This window comes from Mustela erminea, chromosome 13 (assembly GCF_009829155.1).
Source record: "Mustela erminea isolate mMusErm1 chromosome 13, mMusErm1.Pri, whole genome shotgun sequence".
Lineage (NCBI taxonomy): Eukaryota > Metazoa > Chordata > Mammalia > Carnivora > Mustelidae > Mustela > Mustela erminea.
Genome location: NC_045626.1, coordinates 77,193,431 through 77,207,798, shown reverse-complemented (window position 1 = coordinate 77,207,798; position 14,368 = coordinate 77,193,431). Strand labels below are relative to the sequence as shown.

The 14,368-nt window shown below is 44.8% G+C and overlaps 1 protein-coding gene across 7 annotated transcripts in view; it reads right to left on the bottom strand.

The window, feature by feature from the left end:
- The window catches only part of CIT (citron rho-interacting serine/threonine kinase), a 165,338-nt gene that overhangs the window by 73,898 nt on the left and 77,072 nt on the right, over window positions 1–14,368 (bottom strand). For all 7 annotated transcript variants that reach the window (XM_032309532.1, XM_032309533.1, XM_032309531.1 and 4 more), the window contains exons 11-16: window positions 12,571–12,676; window positions 11,514–11,657; window positions 10,042–10,161; window positions 4,769–4,939; window positions 4,465–4,515; window positions 3,676–3,729 (exon numbers count right to left, since the gene is read on the bottom strand). In XM_032309532.1, coding sequence (XP_032165423.1) covers window positions 3,676–3,729; window positions 4,465–4,515; window positions 4,769–4,939; window positions 10,042–10,161; window positions 11,514–11,657; window positions 12,571–12,676 — 646 coding nt within the window. The remainder of the gene's footprint in view (window positions 1–3,675; window positions 3,730–4,464; window positions 4,516–4,768; window positions 4,940–10,041; window positions 10,162–11,513; window positions 11,658–12,570; window positions 12,677–14,368) is intronic.

Here is a 14,368-nt window from a genome sequence, read left to right as displayed (position 1 = left end):
AAAATGCATTATATATAATACATATTGTAATAATATAATAAATATTATTTATATATGTGTATATATATGTAAACATCACTGAATTTAGAATGCATCGTACAGTTAAAATGGACAGCAGTTTTTCCTTCTTGGGGTGCACAGATAGAGTGTCTAATAATCATTAGTATCTTCGATTCAATGTAACATAGTAAATGCAAACAGAAAGGCCTAGCAGGACTTATCTACCCAGGTGTGAATGTATTTACCCTCAGAGCATTAAGTTTCTCCTTATTTAGGGGCACCTGGGTGGCTCAGTGGGATTAAAGCCTTTGCTTTCGGCTCAAGTCATGATCTCAGGGTCGTGGGATCGAGCCCCGCATCCGGCTCTTGGCTCAGCAGGGAGCCTGCTTCTCCCTCTCTCTCTGTCCGCCTCTCTGCCTACTTGTGATCTCTGTCTGTCAAATAAATAAATAAAATTTTTTTTAAAAGTTTCTCCTTATTTAATTATCTCATTTGCTAACTTTCCTACGGGGAATCTGTACTACTTTTATTAAAAAACAGGATAAAAACTGTAAGCTTTTCTTCAACCTATCAAAGTCTGTAACAACCATAGAGTTCACTGGTAATTCACAAATCCCTGCTTAAAAAGAAAACAAAAGAAAAAGCTACACCTTTTGAAGTTAATTTTCGTTTGGATCCTAATGATACTGCCGCTCTTACAGCATCATAGCACAGATCTGAGAGTAAGAAACCAACAGTCTCACACTTACTGGCTTTGAATTATAATTTTAAAAAGTCGAACTTCAAGAAAACTTCATCTTTGAGATTAGCACTGTCCAACATGGGAGCCACTGGCCCCAGGGAGCACTTGCAATGTGACTGGAAAATTTATTTTTAATGTAACTTATGTTTGATTCGTTTAAAAACTGAAAGAGTATAAATGTTTTAATATCAGATACATGCTGCAATGGTATTTTGGCTCTATCGAATTAAATAGACTGCGTTATTCAAATAAAATCACCTGTTTCCAAAGAAGAAATCCAGATGGCCAACAGACACATGAAAAAGTGCTCCATATCACTCGGCATCAGGGAAATACAAATCAAAACCACAATGAGATATCACCTCACACCAGTCAGAATGGCTAAAATAAACAAGTCAGGAAATGACAGATGCTGGCGAGGATGCGGAGAAAGGGGAACCCTCCTACACTGTTGGTGGGAATGCAAGCTGGTGCAGCCACTCTGGAAAACAGCATGGAGGTTCCTCAAAATGTTGAAAATAGAACTGCCCTATGACCCAGCAATTGCACTATTGGGTATTTACCCTAAGGATACAAACGTAGTGATCCAAAGGGGCACATGCACCCGAATGTTTATAGCAGCAATGTCCACAATAGCCAAACTATGGAAAGAACCTAGATGTCCATCAACAGATGAATGGATCAAGAAGATGTGGTATATATACACAATGGAATACTATGCAGCCATCAAAAGAAATGAAATCTTGCCATTTGCGACAACATGGATGGAACTAGAGCGTATCATGCTTAGCGAAATAAGTCAAGCAGAGAAAGACAACTATCATATGATCTCCTTGATATGAGGAAGTGGTGATGCAACATGGGGGCTTAAGTGGGTAGGAGAAGAATAAATGAAACAAGATGGGATTGGGAGGGAGACAAACCATAAGTGACTTTTAATCTCACAAAACAAACTGAGGGTTGCTGGGGGGAGGGGGTTTGGGAGAAGGGGGTGGGATTATGGACATTGGGGAGGGTATGTGCTTTGGTGAGTGCTGTGAAGTGTGTAAACCTGGTGATTCACAGACCTGTACCCCTGGGGATAGAGTATTATGCCTCCATCAGAAAGGATGAATACCCAACTTTTGTAGCAACATGGACGGGACTGGAAGAGATTATGCTGAGTGAAATAAGTCAAGCAGAGAGAGTCAATTATCATATGGTTTCACTTATTTGTGGAGCATAACAAATAGCATGGAGGACATGGGGACTTAGAGTGGAGAAGGGAGTTGGGGGAAATTGGAAGGGGAGGTGAACCATGAGAGACTATGGACTCTGAAAAACAATCTGAGGGTTTTGAAGGGACGGGGGGTGGGAGATTGGGGTACCAGGTGGTGGGTATTATAGAGGGCACGGATTGCATGGAGCACGGGGTGTGGTGCAAAAATAATGAATACTGTTATGCTGGAAATAAAAAAAAAAAAAAAAAAAATCACCTGTTTCTTTCTGCCTGTTTAAGGTGGCTACTAGAAGATTTAAAATTACACCAGTAGCTGACACTCGTGGCTTGCATCATACTTCTGATGGAGAACACAGAACATAGATAGAAACAGGTATTCTCATACAAACATCTAGCTGAAAGAGGGCTATGAAGGCTTTCATTGGCCATCTCCAGGACAGGTGAGAAGGAGGCGGATGACTGGATGACAATCAAAATGTAGTCTATCCACACAACGGAATATCACACAGTCTCTAAAGAGAAGGAAACTCTGCCCCACGGTACAATGTGGAGGAACCTCTAGGACATGATGCGAAACAAAATAAGGCAGTCACGGAAGACCTAATGCTCTATGACGCTACTCCTCAAAAGGCTCTAGAGCAGCCCAAATCACAGAAAGAGAACGAAGAACGGTGGTTGACCAAGGGCTAGGGGGAGGGAGGAAGGAGAATCAGCAGGTCAAGGGTTTCAGCTTTGCCAGATGAAAAGGTTCTAGATATCCACTGCGCAGCAACGTGAATACACTTAACACGACCAAACTCTATCCTTAAAATGGTTAAAATGGCCAGGGTGCCTTGGTGGCTCAGTTGGTTAAAGCATCCGACTCTTGGTTTCAGCTCAGATCATAACCTCATGGGTCCTGAGATCCAGCCCTGAGTCAGGATCCATGCTCAGCAGGAGTCTGCTTAAAGATTGTCTTCCTCTGCCCTCCCCCAACTTGCATGCACAGCACAGAAGCACGCGCTATTTCTCTCTCAAATAAATAGATAACTCTTTAAAAAAAAAATGGTTAGGATAGTAAATTTAATGTTGTGTGTTTTTCACCACAACTTTAAAACAACAACTACAACAAAAAAGCGTACAAAGAGGCTCTATTAAACCAGGCTAGGAAACACAGGGCCGTCTTTGCTGGGACAGGCATATCTCAGAACCATGTCCATTCTGGGCCATGCATTAGCATTTCCAGAGTTCAACCAATGGGAGGGTCATTAGCCCCAACTATACAGGATGCCTTAAAACAAACCCACCCCCTCCCCCACCTGGAGATGACTCCCCAGCTCCCCCAGTCTTCGGGTGGGCAGTTTCACACTGAAAGCTGTCTGGGCCATGAACAACACCTGCTTCTCTTACAAATGTGCAAAACAGGGAGCCTGGCCCCCTGAAGGGAGAGAAGCTGGCCTCTTGGCCTCATGGGTTCTGTCATAGTATAATTAGAACTTTTACTTGAGAGTCTCATGCAGCTTGGGTTTTTAAAAATAAACACAGCTGACATGTGTCAAAAAGAAAAACTATATTCAGAACTCTGATATTTTCAGGTAATAGCTCACTCCCCCTTCATTTTCCTCGGTGCAGGCTGACTAATTCTGTCTTTTTCATCTTTTGGGCTCCAGGACAAGGCAAAGAAAAGTATTTGGAAATGGGGGGTAAGTTCCCAAAAAAATCACCTCGGGCTTACCTTTTCCAGCTTCTCTTGGAGCTCCTGAATTTTGAGCTGTTGCTCAGCATTGATCTATAATTAAAATTCCAGGAAATAAAGCAAAAAATAAGGTGGCATGAATGGCTGGCTACATTTAGTGCAGTGCTATTGTCTGAAGGTTTCTATGGGGTCTTTCTGTTCTGTTTTCCAGCCCCCACTAATGGAGAGAAAGAATAGAGACCTATCAGAGAAATCTTTGAATGTCCCCATGAAAATCTCCATGCTACTTTCCTAGAACCAATAATACAGAAAGGGCAAGAGAATCAAAGTTGCCCAGTGTCTTAAGATTATAGAAATTTTCACCTATGTTTTATTAGGTGTCTCGTTAGTATGTTACTGTGATCAGACATGATAAAAAATGAGGTATCTTTCATCCCTATAACAACAGTTAAAGCTAAATGTGGTTGCCCAAAGATTGACAGTCAAAATAAACCTGCTAGAGAGTTCTCTATCCATTGCAAGAGTATTGTTAACCAATGTCTGGCAGTGAAGAGTAACATTTAAAAGATTATCAGGCCTCTGCATGGCTCAGTCAGTTGAGTGTCCTACTCTTGATTTCGGCTCATGATCGGTTCTGAGATGGAGCCCTGCGTTTGGTCTCTACACTCAGTCCGAGTCTGCCTGTCCCTCTCCCTCTGCTCCTCTGCCCCAGCCCACCCCCATTCCCATATGTGTGAGCTCTCTCTCTCAAATAAATAAATAAAATCTTAAAAAAAAAAAGTTTACAGATTGTCTACCAAATATAGCAGGACCAGTAATGGAAAATACCTTCTCCAGTTTGGAATAATCCCCCACTTCAGGCTTCCCTTGATCCTTAGCCTGTAATTTAAGAGATAAAACATATTTTCTTGATCTCTACAGCCAAATGATGATGATGATGATGATGATGATGATGATGATAATAACTACATTATCTTCTATTTAAAAAAAAAAAAAAAAAGACCAGGAGCTTTGCAGAGTACTCCCTTATTCCCCAAACATACACTCATTAAGCTAGTATTCCCTTGATTCTTACTAAGATCAGCCAGGAGTTCTACCCCAAAAACAGCCTTCTGAGAGGCGGCTTGGCTACCTTCATTAGTTTATGCTGACATTCTGTCGCTTTCCGCTTGAACTCTTCAGCAGCGAGCCGAGACTCTCTCAACTCCGATTCATAGAGATCACTCCGTCTCCTTGCCGAAACAAGGTCCTCTTCCAACTGATTCATCATCAACCTCATTTCTTCCACTTGAGCCTGGTACTCCTAAAGAGCAGGCAAGGGGAGAAAGGCAAACTTTAGAACTCCTTAAAAAAAAAAAATTAAAAAAAAAAAAAATAAAAGGCAAGCAGTGAAGACAGAAGACCATGGACCATGGGAGGGAAGATGCACGTTGAAGACAGATTGGCAGGGTGCGGTCCTAGAGAAGAGATGGATCAAAATGGACAGAAGGGAGAGGTATAGGGAGGGTGAGGAGGGAGATAAGTATATTAAGTCTTTAAACTAACTTAATGTAGGTAGGAGCACCTCGTTGGTTCAGTCGGTTGAGTGTCAGACTCTTGGTTTCAGCTCAGGTTATCATCTCAGGATTGTGAGATCGAGTCCTACATCGGGCTCCACACTCAGCATGGAGTCTGCTTGGGATTCTCTCTCTTTCTCTCCCTCACCCTCTACCCCTCCCCTCACGTGCTCTCCTGCTCTCTCAAATAAATCAATAAAAATCTTTAAACTGTTTTAACACAGATTATGTATCATTAGTGACACCATTTGGAACATGTGTACCTGTATCTAATAAGAGCCCTTGAGCAAATAATACCACACAAGCAGCACAGAACCTGAAGGCGCTTGCAACCCAGGAGAGCTTAAAAGAGATGTTCTTTAAACAACCAGGATAAACTGCTTACATGTAGCTTTCTTCCAAGGGTAATCATTTATATAGATTTGTCCTTTAGAAGTCATGTGCTCCTAACACAATTAGACATGGTACTAGTTTTAAAATTAACCTTTCAGATGGCGCAAGGGGGTAATTGGAAATCTCGGTGGAAAGAATCTTGGAAGGTGAAACTCATCATGTCGGTTTCTGACCATTAATTTCTCTGGGACCAAAACTGAATGATGGACTTAACATTGCTCTTGAATGCAAGTCACCCTGAAATTTGGAAGAGTCAGAAATGCTGGCTCTGGTCAAAATAACTTGTGAGCAAAACTCCAGAGAAAGAATTATCGTGTTCCTTCGAGCAAACCTTTAAAGTGATCCAAACAGCCTGACCTTTTCCAAAATGAATTTCTAAAATCAAAACAGAACATTTGAATCGGTTTTTCAAAATTGGATTTACCAAGAGAAATGATTCTGAAAACTTTGGGGCAAAGTATAAAAATATTCTGTTAGCAAAATCAAAAAGCATATGCATATGGGGATTATGAATGAACATGTATCCAATCCAAGGTGACTCAGGGTGGGGGGAAGGAATTAAAATGAAAAGAATAAAGAATTGAGTCAAGACTATCTTTGATATACACAATATACAGTGAAAATCTCTAAGATCTGTTCTCCCAGGAAATCATTAAAGAGGTATCAATTAAGCAAGGACATGTTTTTAACCGGTAAAAATAATAGATTTTTTAAATAATAGGATCTAAAGCAAACCTTTCATCCAACTGTAATAGGCAGTCCCTCAGGAGCACACTAAAGCGGAGGTAATGTTCTTAAAGAAAACTAGATAGTTTTCATGCAAGCACACCTCTCTGTATAATTGGGAGATGAAAATAATGAGCCCTGAGTGCAGCACGGTCTCATTTCGCTGTGCCCACCCATAAGCATACTATTATTGAAGGTCAGTCCCAGAAGTTGTGGGGCACCAGGCTGTCTGTGGAGTGCACACAAAGTGGCTGATGCTGGGTTCCAGAACCAAAGGTCTTCACAACCTGCTTACAGTTATCTGAACTCAGACAGTGGAACATGAGGCCTGTTATGTGAAATGACGCATCCTTTACTTGAATCCTTTATTTTCTGTCCCTTTTGGCCAGGGTTGGATTATGACTTTTGTGGCTCTGGGCACTGTGCCTCCCTGAATCCCCTCCTCCATTTAAAAAAAAAAAAAAAGCATTAAAAATCATATTTTATGGGGCGCCTGGGTGGCTCAGTCCATTAAGCGTCTGCGTTTGGCTCAGGTCATGATCCCAGGGTCCTGGGATCGAGCCCTACATCGGGCTCCCTGCTCAGTGGGGAGCCTGCTGCTCCCTCTGCCCCTCCCCCTGCTCATGCTCATGCTCTCTCAAATAAATAAAATCCTTTTTAAAAACTTACATTTTACAATGGCATTCATATAGAGACAAAAACATGAGTATTATCTGCAAAAACAGTTTCTTTGACCTAAAAGCTCACTGTTTTTCTTCTCACTAAAAACAAGAACAAAAGACGTGTAAGCCTTTTATGGGTGCCTTAAAGTACTGCTGGCTTGCTCACAGGAACAAACCCTAAGCTCCAGAGGAAGCAAAGAGCTGAGAGAAAATCTTGGGCATCTTTTACCCTCAAGCTCCTTTTTCTGTCTGGAATTTCTGTCGGCAAGAGGGGTAAGTGATTTTTGTGTTTTGTCAAGAGCAAGGACAGAGTGTTGTTCTTTCCCCTCAACATTTCTCTTTCCTGAGCTGTCGGCGCCCACGGGGAGGAAGGCCAGAATCAGACAACATCTCTATCAGCCATCTGAGCTCTTAGGGTGCCCAGCTCGCTACAAGCAGCAAAAGGAATTCTACCTCATCTGTTGAGTCACTGTTATAATGCTGCCTCCTTCACGGAAATCCTCTAAATCCAACAGCTGACCAAATCCCTGCTTCAGGAAGAGTATGAGAGAAAATAACTGGGTCTGTTTCCAAGGAGAGCTGAGAGACAGCGGTCGCGTCTTGGCATGGGATGGACTGTCAGTCAGTGCTGAGTGGGATCAAGATGCGGAACCGCAGACACCCTTCAAGGTCTGCCCTAAAGTATGTCTTCTGAATGGAGCCTCAGAGTTTTGTGGGAAGAAAGACATACTCTTACTCCAACAGAAACCCCAAAACGCCAACACCTTCTGCGTTACTCAAACTTCATTTTCCTTCCTGAAGAAGGGTCAAGGTTCATCAGCCATCCTAGTAATGGTACATGAATCGAGCGATCACCTGAGACTCTTAGTTGTTTCTATCGTGAACCAAATGCAAACACTCTTTAGGGGGTGGCTAAGCAGAAGCACAATATTCAGAAAATTAAAAAATGAATAGCTGTGCAGAAATTAGCTTTGGAGAGAAAACGTGGGGGGAATAAATGCCAACTCTGGGAGGAGTCGACAAATCGCAAACCGAACCCTAGGAGTCTGCTGAGAAGCAGGAAATGCTTTTTCCTGGACTGCAGACATCCTGGTCTCCCAAAACTCACCAAAAGCCAATTTAATAAATCCGTCTTCCGATGAGAAAGAAAATCAGAAGCGGAGAAGTTTTCTGCCCCGCCCTCCGCCCCGGTGGAACTTTCAGCAGTCATTAAATCTAAAACTCCACATGTATGCCAACTGTGGTAGGAATCATCAAAGACATCTCTTTGAACTCAACCACCAGCATGTACCTTTTCAAAATGTCCTGAAAATTCAGTTTCTATGGAAGTCATGGCCACCAGCTGCTCCCTCTGGTGGCCAAATGCAGCTTTCATTACCCCCAGGATGTCCCCAAAAGCAAATCTCCAAACACATTGAACTAATGGGAGAAAAAGAATCCTGTCCCTTGAAACTTTCAGGATGAAAACCTATGTTGATAAAAGGTACAATGAGTCAACTGTCAGAGCAGATTTTTCCAATTCTATGTGTAACCTTCAAAAATCTCTAAGATTAATATCCGTGTTCAGAACAGATTGCCAACATTACCTTTGCAGGTTTGTTTATAATGTCTTAGTCAAGCAAGAGGATAGTAACTGATCAGTTTCAAATAGTAAGGTGGTCCACAGATTGTGCCAACAAAAACCCTAAAACATTCATTCTTTCTTTAGGGAAAAGTTAACAGATCAAATGATTTGTGGGAGTCTCCTGCATTAGCCCTCTCACCCTTCCCTCCCCACAATGGCTAAGTCTGTGCTACTCGGGGACAAAAATGTTCATTCCCATCACTGCTTCCATTAGATGTTCTGAAATGAATGAGAGTTGCCTGGCAGCTGATAATTCAGATCTCCCAATCGTTCACTGCCATCTCTTCATTAAAGTTTCTATTTACAGTTTCTTCAAAGGACCAAAAAAATCCATGCTAAAAAGGAAACAATAAAGCAAAATAAAAATGAACCATCCAGAAAGAAAATCCTTATAGAAAGGAAAAAAAGAGAGAGACAGACAGACAGAGAGTAAGTAGGCTTTTTAAACATCTTGATTCTCTTTTCTGAACACTCAGTGGATGGCTTTCTGCACTCAGATTTCCCAGGTTAATTCTAATGTGGCCTTTGCCTCTCAAACGCTTCTTCTCTCTATATATACAATTTAAACTATGTAACATCCTGGCTTCAAAGCGCCTGGGTGGCTCAGTAAGTTAAGTCTCTGCCTTCGGCTCAGGCCATGATTCCTGGGGTCCGGGACGGAGACTCCTCAAGGAGTGTGCCCCTCCTCTCATTCCTGCTCTCTCTAGCTCTCTCTCAAATAAAGAAATAAAATCTTTAAGAAAAAAAAAAAAAAAAAAGGAAAGAAAGGAAGAAAAGAAATAACCTGGCCTCCCTCAAAAACTTAAAGTGCCCCTGAAAAGTTATAACAATATTAATTCTTTTGATGGTCTAAAGCAGAGATAGGCAAACTTTTTCTGTAAAAAGCTAGATAGCAAGTAACTTCTGCTTTGTAGGCCATATGGTCTTTGTCACAACTACCCACCCTTGCACTGTAGCATGACAAGCAACCATGGACACTACATAAATGAATGGGCATGGCCGTGTTCCAATCAAACTTTATTTATGGATGCTGGAATTTGAATTCTACATAATTTTCACATGTCATGAAATATTCTTCTTCGCTTTTTTCCCCCAACCAGTTAAAAATGCAAAAGCCATTCTTAGCTCATGGCTGTGGAAAACGGGGGGTGAGCCAGATTCGCCCCACAGGCCACAGTTTGGCCACTTTTGTTCTAAAGCTACACCTTTAATTGAAAAGAGTGGCCATGATGGGCTGCAGACTTCAAAAGGAGCTAGAACAAGCGCTCCACCATTTATATAAACCGTGGAGAATCCACAGTTTCCAAATGACCTACATAGCTCTCTCTCCGCCCCCACCCTCCTTCCCTCCCCCTGCCCCTCCCGAAACACACCTCCCCTGGAATTAGAGGTCCGAGGTGCCGCCCCGTGGCCCAGCAGCCCCGTGGCCCAGCAGCCGTCATACCTGCTCTTTGATTTCCTGGAGCTTCCGGCTCTGCTCTCGGATATCATGGAGAAGCTGCAGTGCTTTGTCATCCTCCTGGGACACCTCCATCCGTGCTTGCTCCAAACTTCGCTTTAAGCTCTGAGGAAAGCAAAAATTTTAATAGGGGTACCCTGTGGTTCCTGCTCGGTTGGAAAAGATTCATTAAGGGAGCTTGCAAGCTGCTTCGCAGACACCAAGACGCTTTCAGGTGACGGAGCAAAGTTGACAACTTCCAGTTGGTTGCTGGCTCCGGCTTTTTTCATCCTGTAAAACCCCTCGGGTTCAAGAAACATCATCTCAACCTCTGTGTTCTCTCGGGTCCGGCCTGAAACTGCAAACCAGCATCAGAACCTGCCTCCTACCTCTGTCTACCTCTCCTGGCAGATACTTACTTGTGTGTTTGGGATTGAAAACCAGCAGGATCCCTTAGCCTTTCGTTAAACCACCACTGGGAGGGCTACGAAGACTTTTCTGGAATATCGGGGATTAGAGGACTCCCCGGTATAGATCCCTCTTTCAAAGTAGCAATGACTTCCTTCTCGCCTAATTGCCATTTAAGACCCCAAGGAGTCTAATTCCACCTCCTGGCTTACGTTTTCTGGACACCTTTCATCCATAAGTTTCCCTCAATGCTTCAGTGGCACTGAAATACAGATCTGAAACACATATCTGAATAACTTCACCCACCACTGAAAGGCAGCCAAATCTGGAATGGAAACATAGCAGTTATTCTTAATCAGCCACGTTCTATAGATTTCCTCTCCCTTGTGAAAAAAACTGGAAAAATGTGTGATTCAACTTCTTAAGACTGTTTAATTGGCCACATTAAAAAAACACCTGAATGAAAAATTTAACGAGACAATGGAGAAGACAGTCTACTCTTGTGAGGGAAAGGAAAAAAAAAGCAAAAACAAAAACAAAACAAATCCAAAAAAAGTCATATGGTAAATAATGCGCTAGAGCCTGGGTTTTTGTTTTTTGGGTTTTTTTTTTTCCTTTTGTTTTTTACAGGCTGAGTTTTCTCATTGCTGCACTGGTTCTAAGCAATGGAAAAGAGATCTCGGGCAGATTCAAAATACATGTTCCTGTGCTCATTTAGGAGTTGGGCTCTTGAGGCTGCGGGTGGTGGACAGGATACAGGCCAGAGAGGCTGGGATGAGAGGCGCTCGGCCCCTTGGCCGCTCGCCGCAGTGACATCGAGGCCTGCGTCCAGTCTCCGCAGCCTACCTGGACTGCTGGAGCCCAGTCCTCACTGTTCTGGGACCTCCCGCCTGGCTCTGGCTACCCTGCCAATCACACAGCTTGCCTGGGAACACTCCCTCCCTCTCTCTCTCTGTCTCTATGCTCTGCCATCGGCTGTGATGTGCCTCATGAAGCCGTCACAAAACAGGATGAGACACACACAACAGCAAGGCCGCCTCCAAGGGAAGGGGGCTTTGGGGAAGGCTCACACTGCATTCTGTGATGTAGGTGGCAAGGTCCTGCTCCAGGAGGGATCTCTGAGTCTCAGAGGCCTTCAGCTCCACCTCCTTCTGACTAAGAACAGCCTCCACCTCTGACACTCTCCGATGTAACCGGGTCATTTCCTGCTCCATCTGAAACAGACACATCGACAGGTTAAAAGGGCCCGTGGAGGTCCTTAGGAGCAATCAAATCTCAAGCAGCCTCCGAAACCACCTGGTGGCTTGGGCTGGCACTAAAGCGCCAAAGGTTGGGAAGGAAATACCATTGCTTCTTCGCCCGGGGGGGTGCACAGTTCTTCGTAAGGACAGTCACCAATGCTAAGTCACTCCTCTCATCCAAGACTCGGTTCACACTTGGTCACTTCTCTAGCCCAGTGAGCAAGGAAGCCACAATCACCATTTTTCACCTGTATGCTTTTTGGGTTTGGTTGGGTTTTTGGCACGCGTCACTTTAATTTTATCCCAAATCCATCTTGATCCCCCCCATCTCCTTGCAAAGATCTAGAGGACCAATCCCGGACAGGGCAAGGAGGTGTGTATTCGTCTGCACTCTTAGAGGAGTCCCAGGCAAGGAGTGGGTTTTAGGAGCTTCCAGAGAGCTGCCCTGGGGCAGGAACAGTGAGCGTTAAGAGACGTTGAGCATAGTCAACACAGTGGCCGCAGTTACATAAGCTGGAGGCTTAAAGGACTAAGAAGAGAGACTTCGCATCACTCAAAGCAGATGGGAGGCATCGCGGCCACAGGTGAGGACCCACGCCACCTGCCGGAAGAAGCAGACATCGGGCTGGGTCATGCTGAGGAACGGGCCGTTCTAAATCCAGGGCCTCCTCTGGTTAAGATTTAAAGGATTGACGGCAATGTCAAGGCCTGAATTCATCTCCCTCTGAGCTGCTGGAGGCGAGACTTCAGTGAGGGAGGGAGCGCCTCGCCCGCTCGGTATGGGTCAGGTGGCTCAGTGCCAGCAGCGGCCCCGGGCGGCTCCCTTGGCATACATTGACGGGAGGATCCTGGAGCAAGGAGGGAGGCCGGCTGCGGAAATAAATACCTTGTGACACTTGTCCTGGGAGTCTTGCAGCTCTTTGCTTTTGATGAGAAGTTTCTTTTCCATGGAGCTAGTCTTGGCAGGGGAGTCCAGACTTGACACGACAGACCTAGATAAGAAGAAAGCCAGCATCAAGGCGGCCAGCAGGTGGTTCGGAAAAGCTACTTTCAGAAACTGCGGCAGAGATAAGGGACCTGCCAGGGTTCTGCGGCCGTCCATAGAGCTGGTTCGAGAAGCTTCTGATGACCTCAAGGCCACGAGGCAGAGAGGTGGACGGAAGCAAGACTCTGGCTGACCTGGGTGTAAACTCAGTCGCCATGGACCTGAGGCAACGCTTCAACCTCTCCGGGCCCTGGTTGCCGTATCTGCGAGATGGGACAATGAAGGGACCTCTCACAGAGGGGAGCGTCAGCGTTAAACACACGGCGGCGTTGTGCCTACCTGGCTTCTTTCACCTACTCACGGAACAGATACGCACTGTGCCCCTGCTCTGTTCCAGGTACTAGAACAGCTACGAACAAGACAGCCAGGGCCCTGGCCCTCCTGAAGCAGAGCGCAGACAGCATGCATCAGGTAACCCACAACCAAAAAGTTACAGACGATGCCAAAGAAGGACACGGGGGCTATGGTGTGAGAGAAGGAAATGGGTCAGGGACTTGGTCTAAGCAAGGGTCCCCAGGAAGGGCCTCTCTGAGTGGTGACATCTGAGCTGGGACCTGAAGGATAAGGAGGTGCTAGCCATCCAAGTTCTGGAAGGAAACATGCTCCAGGGAAGGGGACTAAGATGCAAAGGCCCTGAGGCGAGTGAGCTTACACAGCAGGTACCTAACAAACATCATCAGTAACAATACTGATCAAATTACTGGTTCTTCTAGCCCCAAGCTAGCCAATTTGGTTCTGTTCCGTTTTATAAAAACAGCTAAAGCAGGTGGCTGGGTGGCTCAGTCAGTTAAGTGTTTGCCTTAAGCTCACGTCATGATCTCAGGGTCCTGGGATAGAGCCCCATGTTGGGCTCCCCGCTCCGCAGGGAGTCTGCTTCTCCCTCTCCCAACTCACGTTCTCGCTCGTTCTGCTCTCTCTCTCTCTCTCAAATAAAAAATTTTAAAAAAAAGAAAAAATAAAGACCAAAACCCCAGCTAATGCTTATTATGGTGAGCCAAGTAAGTCCCCCACCCCTAATTTGTCTGTCTCCTGATCCCCAGAACCTGTGAATCCATTACTTGGCATTGAGTCAAGGGACTCAAAAGGGACTTTGCAGAGGGGCTAAAGTAAGAGTTCTGAGATGGGGAGATTATCTTAGATTTCTGGGCAGATGTGATGTTATCACAAGGGTCCTTCAGAGACAAAAGTAGAGGAGGGAAGGCAATGTGACAGCAGAAGTCAGGTCAGGGTCAGAGAGAGAGAGTCAAAGATGCGATGCTGCTAGCTTTGAAGGCAGAGGAAGGGGCCAGGAACCAAAGAATGTGGGCGGCCTCTAGAAGCTGGGAAAGGTAAGGAAACCGATTCTCTTCTAGAGGCTCCACAGAGCACAGCCCTGTCTACATCCTGGTTTCAGCCCAGAAAAACCCATCTTGGATTCCTGGCGTCCAGAACTCCAAGGTGATAGTTCATGCTGTTTTAAGCTACTTATTTAAGGCAACATGTTACAGCAGCAATAAGAGACTGGTACGCTTCCTAAGCACGGACTACACACAGGGCTCCAGCCTGAAGCTAGCTGGGTCTTAACTCTTTATCCTCTATCATTCTATAAGGCAAGCTGCCAAGTGGCAAATGATCTCTGCTGGACTCTACGGAGAGGTGG